Below are 13,966 nucleotides of genomic sequence, written 5' to 3' on the forward strand. Positions count from 1 at the left end.
GCCCTTAAGTACAAAATGAACATTACATATTTTATTGTAAGTGTACTTATAAAAAAATGCAGTGATAAGCATTTTTTTTCATATGTCTTTAAAATCACAGTATTTTTAAAGTTCTAAGGTAAGTCTTTAAAAGATATCACTGAAGTACTGCTCCAGATTTGGAATTTCACTACCAACTGGGATGACAAGTGAGCTCTTACCTACTCAGGCTTGAACTTTCAAAGAAAGATAACGGATAGAGTACTTACAGTTTCACAACTAACTCCCTGAAATGCTTTCAAAACACTAAAACTTCACACTACTCATTTCTGCAATTAACGTTTTCCTGACAAATGAGTAACAGTTCTAAAAAAGGCTTCAAGGAAAAGTAAAACATACAGTAGGGTTGCCGGTCTGGACTTAAGACCTGGATGTCCATGGGTGAATACAGAGCAGATAGTATTTCTCTCCTTTTCTCTCCTGTCCGTTTGTTACAGGCATGAATGGAACGTGTCTGCCAGTCCGTCCAATACAAGGTGTCCCCAGATAACGTCAGGGCAAATGGATGAGTAAGACTTCCTTCAACAACCTTTTGCCTAGACGAAAGAAAGGGCAAGCTTAAGTTTGCACTGCTCTCACTAGACACCTTACAGGAAAACAAAACTAAACAAAACAACCAACTTTCTAAAAACTCATATAGCAATTGTCTTCTCTTATTAAAATCACTGAGTGAAGAGAATCACCTGGTGATAAAAGTGACAACCACACTGGAGTGTAAAACAACCTTTTACATTAATCCAGAAGGAACTTTGCCCAAGCAAATACATATCTGACACATTTATTTGCATATCTTTATAAACTATTTTGCTTATATCCTCCTGTACTACATGTTAAAACCATTCATTATTATATTACAAATTCCTTCTTCAATGTTTTTCAGTCTTTATAACTTGAAAATTAGTTTTCTTCACACATCAATTTGAAAATGCTTTGAAATAAACCACTTAGCAGCAGCTACAGTAGGCCAAGCTCAACAATTAACCTCTAAGGTTGTTTTTCTTTCATTCACACCTGGTTTTAGCAACCATTAAGTCACTTCACACCAGTATGCCCATAGAGAACATAACAGCAAGCACCTTCCAAATAAATAGTTAGCTATGCAAAAATGTAGGAATGACAACTTAGACTTTGCCTCTTCATAGCAATAAGAAAACAAATATACCATGTTTCATAGCAACACATGGTTCAGCTGCACACTGACCTCTTGAAAGGCCACACCAGAGTTCCTTAACAGGGCTGTGCAAACATCCACATACAACTGCCCTTGGGAGGAAACACAGGTCTGAAGCACGCTCCTCCCATTAAAACTTATTTGTCTTCACCCCCCTCCCCCGTCCTCATCTGCAGTATATGACATCCTTAAACAGGACTTTCACATTTGCAATCACCAATTCTTCTTCAGAGCAGGAAAATGAAGAAACACTTGAGGGCCATTTGTTTGCCTCACAACAGACCCGCACAATACAAGCTGACAAAACACAGGTCGTCCATCACAAAATCCATGCTCTTCAAAGCCATATTCTTTGCATGTTCTCTCTAAGGTAGAAGTCAACAGTTTGTCTCTTGTCAGTTATGCTTTGTCTAAGACCAAATACTTGTGATGAATATAAATCAAAAACACTTCACACATTTTCAGATGGCATTCAGCTGTACTCCCTTTCTTCTGTGTATGCATATTTTCTCACATTTATTACGAGCTGAATCAAAAGCCACAGAACACAAGAAATTTCCAATGTGTTTTCTGAACTCACAGGATCCCCAGATTCATACACACTGCAATTAATTCACTAAATTGCTAAAATCCAACAGTTTCGGAGATTTTCACTCAGCAAAAGCACACTCAACAAATCCTCAATCAAAATGTGACCTCAGTTTTCACAAAAATTATGCATTTTACGTGGTGTGTACAAAGGCATTCACATGGCCTTCTAAAGGCTTCTGCGGCAGCAAAGCAGTACCCTGATTAATCAGGGTACAACTGTGAGAAACCTTAACTTCCAGCATTATTCTGAAGGAAAGCGAGGAATATATTTTTCTTATATTCCAATCTGCATTTGAATTGTTTCTACAGATGAGGTTTATAACAATAACAAAAACAGCTAACACTTTGGAGAGAAAGGCTAATTTTGTTTTTAATCAGCATAGTTTCCATTTGCAGTTTATGAGGGTGGAATAAAAAATACCCCCAGAATTCTTCATATGCATTGAGACATTAATCTTGCACACATAGGACAGAATTAAAACAGACTGGCATACGCAAGCACTTTCACATATGCAATATGGAAAAATAAAATTAGCATTATTCTTTCTTTTCCAGATAGAATATTAAAACTGCTCTAAAATTTCTGTCCTTCAACTTCTCACTGCTTCTTTCACCATTAAACACCACAGAACAAATAGAACTACTGATTTTCCTCTCCACTCTCTCCTTTGCTACTGCCTTTTTTTAAACCAGTAACCGCAGTGTCTGTACTTGTATTCTAGTATGGTAGCAGCTGTCTTCCACCATATATTGTCCCTATTTCCATCATTCTTAGGTATCAAGTCTCCCCCCTCCTGTAATTGCATTCCAGCTGACATGCTTGGAAACTGAATCTAGCCAGTATATCAGGCAGATTGCTTCGGTAACATTAATTCACCATACAGAGTGCAAATTTTCTTCTCATCTGAGTTCTGAAGTACTGAAACTGCATTAAGACTTCTGTTGATAGCTCTGTTTGAAACTTATTAGGCTGTGTGCTTAAGAAACAGAAGCAATCTCCCTCTCACATATCCATTTGCACATAAAGAAGGTCGATTTTGTTTAATTGGTTCAAAATTCATGATAAATTGGAATTATTATTGAAGTCTACTTTGCAAGCAAGACCTAAGAGTTTCAGCTTCGTAGATTTCTTTTTCCATATTCATCGCTGGAAGGAAAAAAAGTAAATCATACAAAATAAATGAAATAAAGAAAAAAATGAAAATTTAAGATCAATATTCACTGAATTTATTCACATGCATAATATTTTAAGGAAGTTTTATCATATTGTTTAACCTGCTTTGTAGCATAGCTATGCCTGCAGTCCACATGCAGCGAGACAGACACGAGGAATTTCACTGAACACAGCCTGCATGGGAATATCCTGACATCCAGCATGACATCAGCTCTCCAGCAACTGACAGTAGGATAAGTAAAAAGTGTACAACAGTGAGATTTTTTTTAATGCAAAATAGTACATGCATAATTTTTATTCCTAAAGTACTATTTCCTTTTTAGTAAAATACAACACTGCGTGGGGGGTGGACGCAGACCAATCTGTCACAAAGGAAAATGGCTGGGATATATGCACTCTTTTTCAGGTGGTCTCCCTCTACCTAAATATGAGCAAAATACATTTTACTTATGCGTTACAACTCCAGGTTTTTACACAAACATGCAAGTTTATTACATTTCAATGCGCATGAGAAGTGTAGAATTAGACTGGAAAACTTTATCACCCACACCTAAACAAGAGAAACATACTTAGATTGCATTCTATGAAAATCTGCTAGATTTAGAACTTTCAGACAGCATTTCCTTTCTGTGAACCTGCACGAAGCCTTTGAGCTCCCACTCCCTTCTTTAAAGGCCTTTTCCCTTGTCTATGCTTCTGACAGTCGCTTAATACTTGTCACTCACCACAATGCCACCATTATCTAGCCCTTACAGAGCGCTCTCAATAGAACTTAAGAGTGTTTTATAAAGGATGTCAATATCGTTATGCCTCTTCTATGAGTGCGAAAATCAGGCATGGAAAGCAACTGCAAAAAATTGAAAGATACCGATGGAAAATACAGTGTTACCTGATGGAGAAGAGGCACACAATATAGGCAGGAGTAAATCCAAACTCCAAATTTCTATCAATACTGAACGATTGCATAACAGAGAAATTTTAGATGTTTTGAAATAGAGCTCATGTGCACTACATAATGGTCACTGTTATCTCCAGTTTGCCTTAGGGTGTTGTTGACACACTGGGGTAGCAACCTTCTGACAAGTCACAAGTCAACACAGTGCTATATAATAACACAATGTCCCTCTCTTTCCCCAAGGTAGACTTCTTTAGAATAGTAACAGAATCTCAGCATCCAAATTTGTGCTTCAAGATAAGATTCAATTATTTACATAATTTACATATTTACATACTTGATGCCCTTCAGAACCAATGCAATCTTCCCGTGGAACACTGCTGAGCTTAAGGTACAAACTCAAACGCCCAGGCCTGACCTGTCTGTAGGGTGATCTGTGTCATTCTATAACAGCCAAAACCAACAGGGACACTTGGACAGAAGCCTGCACATTTGCATACTGTGCTTTCTATCAAGCCTTAGGAAAATCTCGCTCACTCACAGTCTGAAATAAGATGAATTTGGGTACTTAATAGGCATGCCACAGAGTATATCTTTGGACAGGGACAAGGACAGGTGTCTCAACACATCTTTCCTGTCAAAAAAAAAAAACCCTGAGTAAAATATAAGAAAGTCTCTATAGCATTAGTTGAATGTTATATTGCCTAGGGCCAAGGATGAGCAACTCCTGATATTTCCAAGATAAGTATGAGCCTTAAAAACGCCGTGCAAGAGGGCCACAAACAATCTATAGTAAAATAACAATCAAAGTACCCTTAAAGACTGTTTTATAGCACACGAGTATTTTGTTTTTACAGAGCTAATAACATCTGAGTTCACAATGAACAAGGTATAGGCATTCTAGATTACTGAAAAAAGTCTCAGTTCAAAACAAATAAAGGGAGTGAGAAATAATTCATACTATATTATTGACTAAAGGAAACTTACCTAAAGGAGCCATCCAGATTCGCTCTATGAATGAAACTCAATTTTGCATCAGCCCAGTAAAGTTTCTGCTCATCAAGATCTATTGTGAGTCCATTTGGCCAATAGATATCTGAATCAACAATTATTTTTCGTGCGCTGCTGTCCATTCCTGCCCGTTCTATTCTGGGTGTTTCACCCCAGTCAGTCCAATACATGTATCTAAAAAAGAAAGCAGAGATCACAAAAATTAATTGCAGTGTATGTTCATTAGCTTCAGCAACAGAAGGGATAGCAGCTCTTTGTAATGTTCTGAAGCATTTTTGATTCTGCTTCTTTCGTGTCACACCATAAAGTAGTGTTATTCACAAATATGTATTTCCCTAAACGCATCAACAGACAGCAATTCAAATAGCAGTTCCAGAGGGTGCAAAAAGAGTCCTTCCTGAAAGCATGACACAGAATTATTGCTTCTGCATAACATATTACCTTTAGCCATCAATGCTGGACAGCCCCTGTTTATCACAAGCATTTACAACAGTGCATTGTCCTTGCTTGATCAGTTATTACAAGTTAATATCTATTCTTAATCACATTCAGAAACAACAAGCTGCTACCCAGCCAGGAAACTTCCAGAACTGTCATGGGTGAACTCCCTTTTGAAAGTTGGTGTACAAAATAAAAGCAAGTACTCCCAAGTTTGTTTCTGTTTAACAATAAATAATGTGCAAATTTAGAATCACGTTAGATTAAGATTTCAGATGCTTTCCTTCTCCTATCAATGCCCCCACTTTCCTTGTCGCTCCACTTTCAGGCAATTCAAGTAGCCTGAATAGAGACATTAAAAGCATTTATCAACTGGAAAGGACTAAAAAATGGTGAATCCCACAAGGTCTGAGTGCTTTCCCAGTGCACCTATTTCCGGCATTCTGTGTCAGCGAGCCCTCAACCAGAGCAAGTTCTCAAACAAAACCAGCTAGGTGCCTGTGCACTGTACTCACCAGCACTCAAGTTCTTCAGCAGCGATGGACAGGCACCAGCTCAGTGTCCGTACTGAGCTACATTAGAGCTAAGTCCAGAAACTACAGAGAAGTGGCATCTCTCCAGCCTTGCAGAGCTCGTGCTTACAGTTTTTGTAATCTGGTTTGTCTCAAATCCCCTGAAGAAGACAGCAAGGGCTATACAACCACGCTAGGAACCACAAAGGTCAACAAACATGCTTTCTGAGCTCACACACAGGTTGGGAAGGCCTCTTGTTTTCTTTTATGAAAGAACACAGTCTACTTAGAGAAGGAAGCAGGGACAACATTTATAATCGCTATTAGGTTTCTTAGCTTCTACAGGACTTTCTCCCCTACAAAATAAGACAGCCATGGAAACTGTAGCAGCTCTGTGGCCCCTCCACAAACAGCTGGGGCCATCCTCTCAGCAGAGCAACAGCAGCCAGCAAAGCTATTCTCAGTCCACATCTCTTAGAACTCAAGCTTAAAATACTCTGATCTCAGTGTAGGTGCTGCACACTGTCCCAGCCACAACTCCAGTTTTAGCATAGTCATACCACACGAGATTCTTCCATCCTACACTACAGCAGCCATTTAAACCACTGTGATCACAGTAGCAAATATATCACTGTTGGCGTGTTTACCCCACTGGAGAGTGGAATATAGATATATGATCTTGTAGGTCCTTTCCAACCTAATGTATCTATGAATCTATAGACAGAGAAGGACTTGCTCGTATCACAATACACATACATTTGAGTGTGGGAGGGTAAAACAAGGGATTTGCCAGAAAAGACAAGGTCTGACTTTGTCACTTCTGACTGACAAACTGAGACAGCTCACCTCAGGATGGCTGCAGTGCATTCCTGTCCCCAGATGCCTTTCCCAAAACATCTCTGCTCCAGCAGCCAGGACAGGCCAACTGTTCCTCAAGGAGCAGAAGCAGGAGCAGAGCTGCCACAGAGCACAGGCCGACATATGAATGTAAATTGCTGCTCATTTTGGTTTTCCTTAACAGGTCAGGCTGTAATTTGTGGCAGTTCAAACTGTGTGGTGAGGCAGCCTATTGACAAACAATTAGAGGAGGGCAGATGCAAGAGCAGCCATCTATACAACCAGCTGGAGAATCAGACTGAGAAACTCATCTGGCCAAATAAGTCATTCCCAGTCAGGTCAATTTTCAGTGAAATCAGTTCTCAGATATGGTAGCTATGCTAGCTTCAAGTATGCAAAGGACATCTCAAGACATCTCCAAAAGAATGAAAAAAAGAAAACTAGACAGAAATGGGGTCCCAGTACAGCTGTTCTAGCATCAACAGTTCTTGCTCCTTAGAAAAAAAATCCAGAATTCCTAAATTGAAACTTTCTCTTAAAAGTTCAAACCATAAAATAGAATTTTCTTTCTCCTGCATCACAGATGTTAATACCACTGAGTTCACTGGAATGTCTTGAATGGATTCTAGACAGGGCATAAACTACTGAAACAAACACAAGCTCAGAACAGAAACCATCTTACTCCAGTGTTATCTTCCAGACCCATTTAAAATCAGTAACAGGTTGCTCAGTGAACTTCTGTTACTTTCCTTGCCCAGGTTGCTTAACAGCATACAATTCCTTCTTGCAAAGTGAAGGTTCTATTCAGAGCATCTAAAATCTGACTGTTGAATGAAGAAAATCTCAGTTACCCAAAGGTAACTTTGGGCTGTATATGTAGATTGCTCTGAAAGTAATGCCTCCTATTTATTCCCATGAATACTGCAACAGATATAAAGACCACAATTAACACTATTTGATGGAACAAATTCTCAGCTACAAAACACCAGATTTCCAGAACATACAGACGGTGTAGTAGGATAGTCCAATCAAGACAGGCAATGTGCTCAACGGTCTTCAAACTGGTATGGGGCCTGGTGTTTTCATGCTGCAGAAGAAATGTTATCCTCTGTTCCAGTCTGACTCTGGTAGATCAAGCCTTCAGCTTCGTCAGTGTCATGACAGTAGTCAGAGTTGCTAGTTTGTCCAGGGTTCCAGGAAACTCAGAAGGATCACTCTTTTGTATCCTAGATGACAGTGCACAGCACATCACGTTACTGCTGAGGGCTGCATCATGAATTTTTAGTTCTGTGGAGAACGCACGTGTCAGCATTCCATGCACTGCTGTTTTGACTCACAGTGGTGAAATCACATTTTGTGAGTGATCATTACTGGTAAGTAATGATGCAACCCAGGAAACCATCTTTGGCCTTGCATTGGCTCAATAGTTCCTGACAAACTTGCATATGGTGTTCTTTCTGCTTCAGTGTTGCCACCACTGTCTCCAATGCACTGAAACTGAGATTCAGCTCCATAAACAGTTCCCTGGTTGCAATCTGATGATTCACATGGATGAGCTGATGGAGACACTCTCCACGTTTATGGTGCAACAGCTGTGCATGGCCATCCAGAATGTGGCTTGTCTTTCAAATTGGTGCTGCCACTGCAGAAATGCACCACTAACCACTGTGCTCAGCTCCGCTGTTTGGTCTCCATAAACGTTCAGCAGCCATTAATGAATGCTAACGGTGCCATTTTCTCCCCACACGGAGGAATTCAATGCCATACTTTTGCTTCATCCTCACTTCCGTGTCAGATTGCCCTCCATCTGTCACATGGCAAAAAAAATGTAACAGAATACTGGCAGAAAGGTTCTGCCTCTACTGCCATACCACCAACATCTGCCACTGATGCCATGGGCCAACATCATAAAATAGGAGGCATTACTTTTGGAGTCGCCCCCACAATATGGCTATGTCAACACCACATTTATTCATATACTTTAATGCAGACCAAACAGGAGCTTATAAGAAAATTAGAAATCCCATGCTAGCTTTTTAAAAGCAAAATGAAACAGACTAAACTAGTTACGCCCCATTACATCTTACAAACAGGCTAAAATAAAAAGGATGAAAAAAACATCTAAACTACCCTTCAGCAAAATCCTTCTTCTCCATTGTCTTATAAACAAACACGCCTGCAGCTTGCCTTGAGGAGTAACGTGATCAGATGGTGAGAAATAATAAAAAAAGTCGGTACGCCAAAGGGCCCTTCATGGCTTTTCTACTGCATTATAAGAGCCCCAGTTCCAAACTGCACCCCCTCAGCCCCTCAAACCTGCTGCCCTATTTCACAGATTATGCCTTCTCACAGGGCACACACTTGGCTACAGGGGCTGCTGGACAAAACTATCACACTCATCTTCACACATAATTTGCCACAGAAGAGCATCCCTACTTTTTAGCTAATTAACAGGTAATGAACTCAATCATTCAGAGGTCTAAAACAACAACAAAAACAAAGCAGCAGAAGTGCTAAGAAAGGCTAGCAGCATAAAGATAGGTTTGGACAAGATGTAGAAGAACAGTTTGTACACAAGCAGAGTACTCTCAAAGCACTCCTCTCCCATTTAGACTTTACAACAGAAAAGGTCATAATTACCCTGTCATCACCTCATCCTGATTGTAGGGTGTCCTTGCAATTCATCTTATCTTCCTGGAGAACTTTTCAAGACATACTGAGTCTCCAAGGTCATCAAGCATCTACTGATCGATGGTTTCATGCACCTCACATGCTCTCAAGTGCCCCTCAGTTCATCTCACAAGACGGCATGCCATCAATAGAATAGCAAAAGCAACTCTTTGCTTCAGCTATAGCTTCCTGCCCTTTTCCAACAGGTTTCCATCCTTTTGGCAAGCAGCAGTTGCTGAACTGCCAGGAATCTCAGCAAGTCAACACCATTCTGGGGATCCCTTAGCTCATCAGGACTAAACCAGGAGTTAAGACATTATAAGAAGAGATGAGCTGTTCCTGCAGCAGGGGATCTGAATCTCTGCTCTATGTAAGCCTATTTAAAATCGCACTGCTGCCAAATGGAGCAGCAGTTCCTTCCCTGGTTCCTATCCCTGCTTCTGACATTAGCACACTACAAGAAGGAATGACCAACTTTCAGTGCTCCTTAAGAAACTTCCCCAAAGAGAGAAGCATTACTTCCCATCAGCCTAGACAAGTCTTGGACCCTACAGCTAGCTAGCTCAGTCCTCTTCAGCCCTCCTCTCCCACCATAGCATCAGCTAGACTGTTTTGACTTTTTTTGGTCAACGCAAATCACAACACAGCATTTGGAATGAAGCATTAATAAGGCCATAAAACTGCATGTTTTAAATGAATGCTCTGTGGGATTGTCAAGAGTGTACAGTGTCAAACTTTGTCTTTTTTATCCTCTTCTACTTTACAACAATGACAAATCCAGTTCAGACCAAATTAAGTACATGCAGTCTCTGGATGAGACATGCAATGTTGAGAGTCAGCTGAAGACAAGCATTCTCCGGACAAGTTATAAATCCTGAGAAGTCTAGTTATTTTGGAAAGAATGACATGAGTTTAGCTACAGAAATACTGCAAACTAAACTGGAACAGTAAGACGAAAGCCTTGCAGTTTATCAGAGTCAGAACATTAAGAGAGGTCAGCAAAGGGCTGGGAAAGAAGCTCCCCAATCTTCAGGCAGCGTAAGGAAGCAACTTGTTCACAAATGCAGTCAAGCAGTGTGGAAAAACAGCCAACACAGAGAGGCTTAACAGTACCACTACTGTAAACCAGGCAGTGCCAACAGAAAGGGGTGGGAGGAAGAAGAGACAGCAAGAGCAGCATGAATTTCACGCCAGAGGCAGCTAAATCACAGAATCACAGAACTGTAAGGGTTGGAAGGGACCTCTAGAGATTGAGTCCAACTCCCCTGCCAAAGCAGCTCCCTAGACCAGGTTGCACAGGTAGGCATCCAGGCAGGGCTTAAACATCTCTCCAGAGAAGGAGACGCATAACAATACAAAAGGAAACAATTTTAAATTATAAGACTAATAATCAGGATCCATATTCAGCATAAACAGACATATATATGCATTCATTCATAGTTAAACTCCACAGGATACGAATTTCAGGGTAAGGGAAAGAAAAACCTGAACTAACACACCCACTTCTTTGATGTGATCAGAATTGAGACTGGCTTCAAACCTGTCCTCGGAACAGCTTAGGGATCAAGAACATCAAAGCCCACACACACTACTGAAATCTGCTTGTTTCAGTTGGGTTAACTGGCACAACATCCATATGGGAAAAACAGGAGAGAAATCTAGTATTTTAATAGTGTCCATTAGCAACAGAAACATCTTGCACTTTGCATCTTCAAAACGTCATTAGGACAGGACAAAAATCATGCAAACATCAGGTAGTTCTGACTGGGCCTTGGGAGGGGACAAGGTGCAGGATGTGGAAAAGAACAAGACAAGAAGCTCAGTGTGGCTTCTTCAAAGGACAGTCGTGCTTCACTGTCACAGGCCACATACTGCAGCAGTTGCATACTGGATATGTTAGGAAGAGCTCTGAATTGAGCTGACATTGAGAGTTGAAACCTGCTAAGCTAATCCAGGAGCACTAAGTGATGTATTATTTCTGTTTTACAAACACGTTCAAAATAATTTGGACCTCAGCAAAACCAAAGCACTTCAGAACAGTATAGTCACCACTGTTTTACAGACAGCTGACGCTATTTGGATGATTTTTTTGTTTTTCAAATATATGTATATATTTTATTATTATTTTTGCTGTTGGCTAACACGTTAATAAACTTCACTGTTTTCATTTCACTGTAAAAAATAGTCCAGATAAGGTTTCAGACTATGTAGAAGATGTCATCTGGTACTGTCCATGCTAATAAAATGCTCCCTGTTCTGAAAGCCTGCTGAAAACAGATACACTGAATAATACTGGAGAGCCACACACATGCACTTAGGCAGGTCTGTGTTTTTTTCACTTGGGCTGTTGGAGGGCTGGACAGGGAAGGGGGCTGGTTGGTTAAGTGCAGGTTATGTGGTTTGAATTACCCCTGGGGCTAAGGCACACCATAACTGTAGGAAGCTAAAAGCATCAAAACCACTAGCTTGTATCTTTGCACAAATTAGATTGACTGCATTTTCAGGGCTATGATTTGGCATCCCAGGGGTTTTGTATCCCACCTGGGTTGCAACAGGTCAATAAAAGCATAACAACACTGAGGCTAAAAGCAAAGGAAAACATCAGTTCCTAAAGAGCTAATAAAAAAATGCCATGGTGAGCAAAAATCACTGCTAAGCAACTAACACAATTCAACACTCCTAAAAATAAAAAACAAGCAGCACTAGAGAAGCACAGAACAAAAAGCAACCCTGGAACAAATTCCCTGCTTTCTTTTTTCAGTTATTTAGGGAAGCTTAAGTGTCATGTATTTCTTAACCATTGCTAGGTTTTATCCTTTAACACCACACTTTCAAGCCAAAAGTTATAGGGGAAAAAAAATCAGCATGTAGAAATAACTTCACAACAGTTCTGCCAATTCTGCCTCTAAGCTGAGCACCAAAGAAACCATCAAGAACAAAACAAAGCAAAAGCCAAAGAATTATCAGTGAGAAGACAAAAGACATCCTTCCTTCTGTACACAACCACTAACGGACTATCAAATCCATAATCCAGTAGCCAAAAGTGCTAGAATTAACAGAGTTCATAAAATCCAATTACTGCTCTATTAGTAGCAGTTAGCACGGTAGCTGCAAGTTTCACTACTGAGCTTTCCAGCACAAAGACAATTAAACAAATGCACTTTAACTGCAGTCAGCAAGTCACTGGATTTTGGCACATAATTACAACACTGAATTGGAGCTTAAAGGGATGGTGTTTCAGTAACATCAGAAGAACGGGACTGAAAGCCACCTTGCAAAATAAACAGATTATAAAGCTGGTGAACTGCACCCCAGTGGCCTTCATTTTAAAATTCCAGGTGCAGGAGTAAAAACAGGATGAAGACTGTATTTCCCCTCAGCTTTAAAGCCACAGGTCATATCTTATTTCCTGGTACTTCATCCCCTTGGTCATCAGTTTTGAAAAGATGAGGAATCATGGCCATGGCCTCCACGAGCAGCCCATCAGCCATCTGAGCTGGGAGGTACCATGATAAAAAGAAGTCACACTGGCTGAACATTTTTTCCACCTTCCCAAACACAGTATGGGTGCCAAATCTTATATAACCTGCTTACACAAAAGGGGCCAGTAGTACAGATGATGTAAATCAGCACAGATTTCTCCAATTTCAAAGTTCCCAAACTTACACAAGCCCAGGGCAAAAACCAGGAGTTCACAGGAAATTGCTATGAAGTTCAGAATCCGGCACATTTAAAACTAACTTCCCCTGTCCCACTGTTTAAGCTACAAAAACTCTACAGCTAAATGAAATAGTGCCAATCATTTACAGAAGGAAAGAGAAGGGCTGCCTTGCATAGCAATAAGTTGCAAGGTACTTACTCAAGTCGCCTTCTTTTTCCTCCCCAAGCAACAAGCTTTGCAAACTAGATGATCTTCACAAGAAAACACTGTATCGAAAGACCTTCTTACTCCATGCAGTGAACTTGCAGGCAACAATCACAACTAGTCACCACATGTATACATATATATGTTTTATGCACACGCACAATATCTGGCAGCTTAGAATGAAGACGAAATATTATTAATGTCTATTAATTGATTGGTAATCAAATATTACTGCAATGAACTGCTTACAGTGAAAGAGCACATCTTTCCATATGTTTACCAACACGGAAAGGATTAAGGCATTGTACCTGTTTCTCAAAGGTAAACAAGCACTTACTCAATGCCTCTTCAACAGCCTGTTAAGAAGTCAGGTTACATGACACTATGAAGTCAAAGAATCCCTGGAGAGAAGGCTCAAGTAATTCAGAACTCCCAAGCAGTCTTCCAAATACCTTGTGCCAGAGGAAGGCAGCAGTCAAGAGATACAGCACTGCTCGAGGGTTTAAGGAGAAGAATTCATATCTTGAAATACAGTATTACTGAAAGTTGCACTGATATTTATGGAAAAAAGAAACTTCACTTGCAGGCTTTCCTAGGAAAAAGAGAGGGGGAGAGGGGGAGGAGGGAAATGGAGCTAAAGCCCACTTCATCTGTGAAAGACTGCTTAGAACATTCATATGTCAAAATTCTCCAGAAATTAAAAACAAAAAACCTACTATAAGCTAAATCAAGCCCTCATAATTACTTCTCTCGGTCAGCAGAT

The 13,966-nt window shown here is 40.2% G+C and overlaps 1 protein-coding gene across 2 annotated transcripts in view; it reads right to left on the bottom strand.

Moving 5' to 3' along the window:
* LRP5 (LDL receptor related protein 5) overlaps nt 1–13,966 on the bottom strand; it is a 129,091-nt gene that overhangs the window by 78,139 nt on the left and 36,986 nt on the right. For both annotated transcript variants that reach the window (XM_065755109.1, XM_065755110.1), the window contains exons 3-4: nt 4,858–5,055; nt 379–575 (exon numbers count right to left, since the gene is read on the bottom strand). In XM_065755109.1, coding sequence (XP_065611181.1) covers nt 379–575; nt 4,858–5,055 — 395 coding nt within the window. The remainder of the gene's footprint in view (nt 1–378; nt 576–4,857; nt 5,056–13,966) is intronic.

The sequence above is a fragment of the Cyrtonyx montezumae genome, unplaced genomic scaffold (assembly GCF_038088225.1).
Source record: "Cyrtonyx montezumae isolate F1298 unplaced genomic scaffold, pur_monq_1.0 scaffold_10, whole genome shotgun sequence".
Classification (NCBI taxonomy): domain Eukaryota; kingdom Metazoa; phylum Chordata; class Aves; order Galliformes; family Odontophoridae; genus Cyrtonyx; species Cyrtonyx montezumae.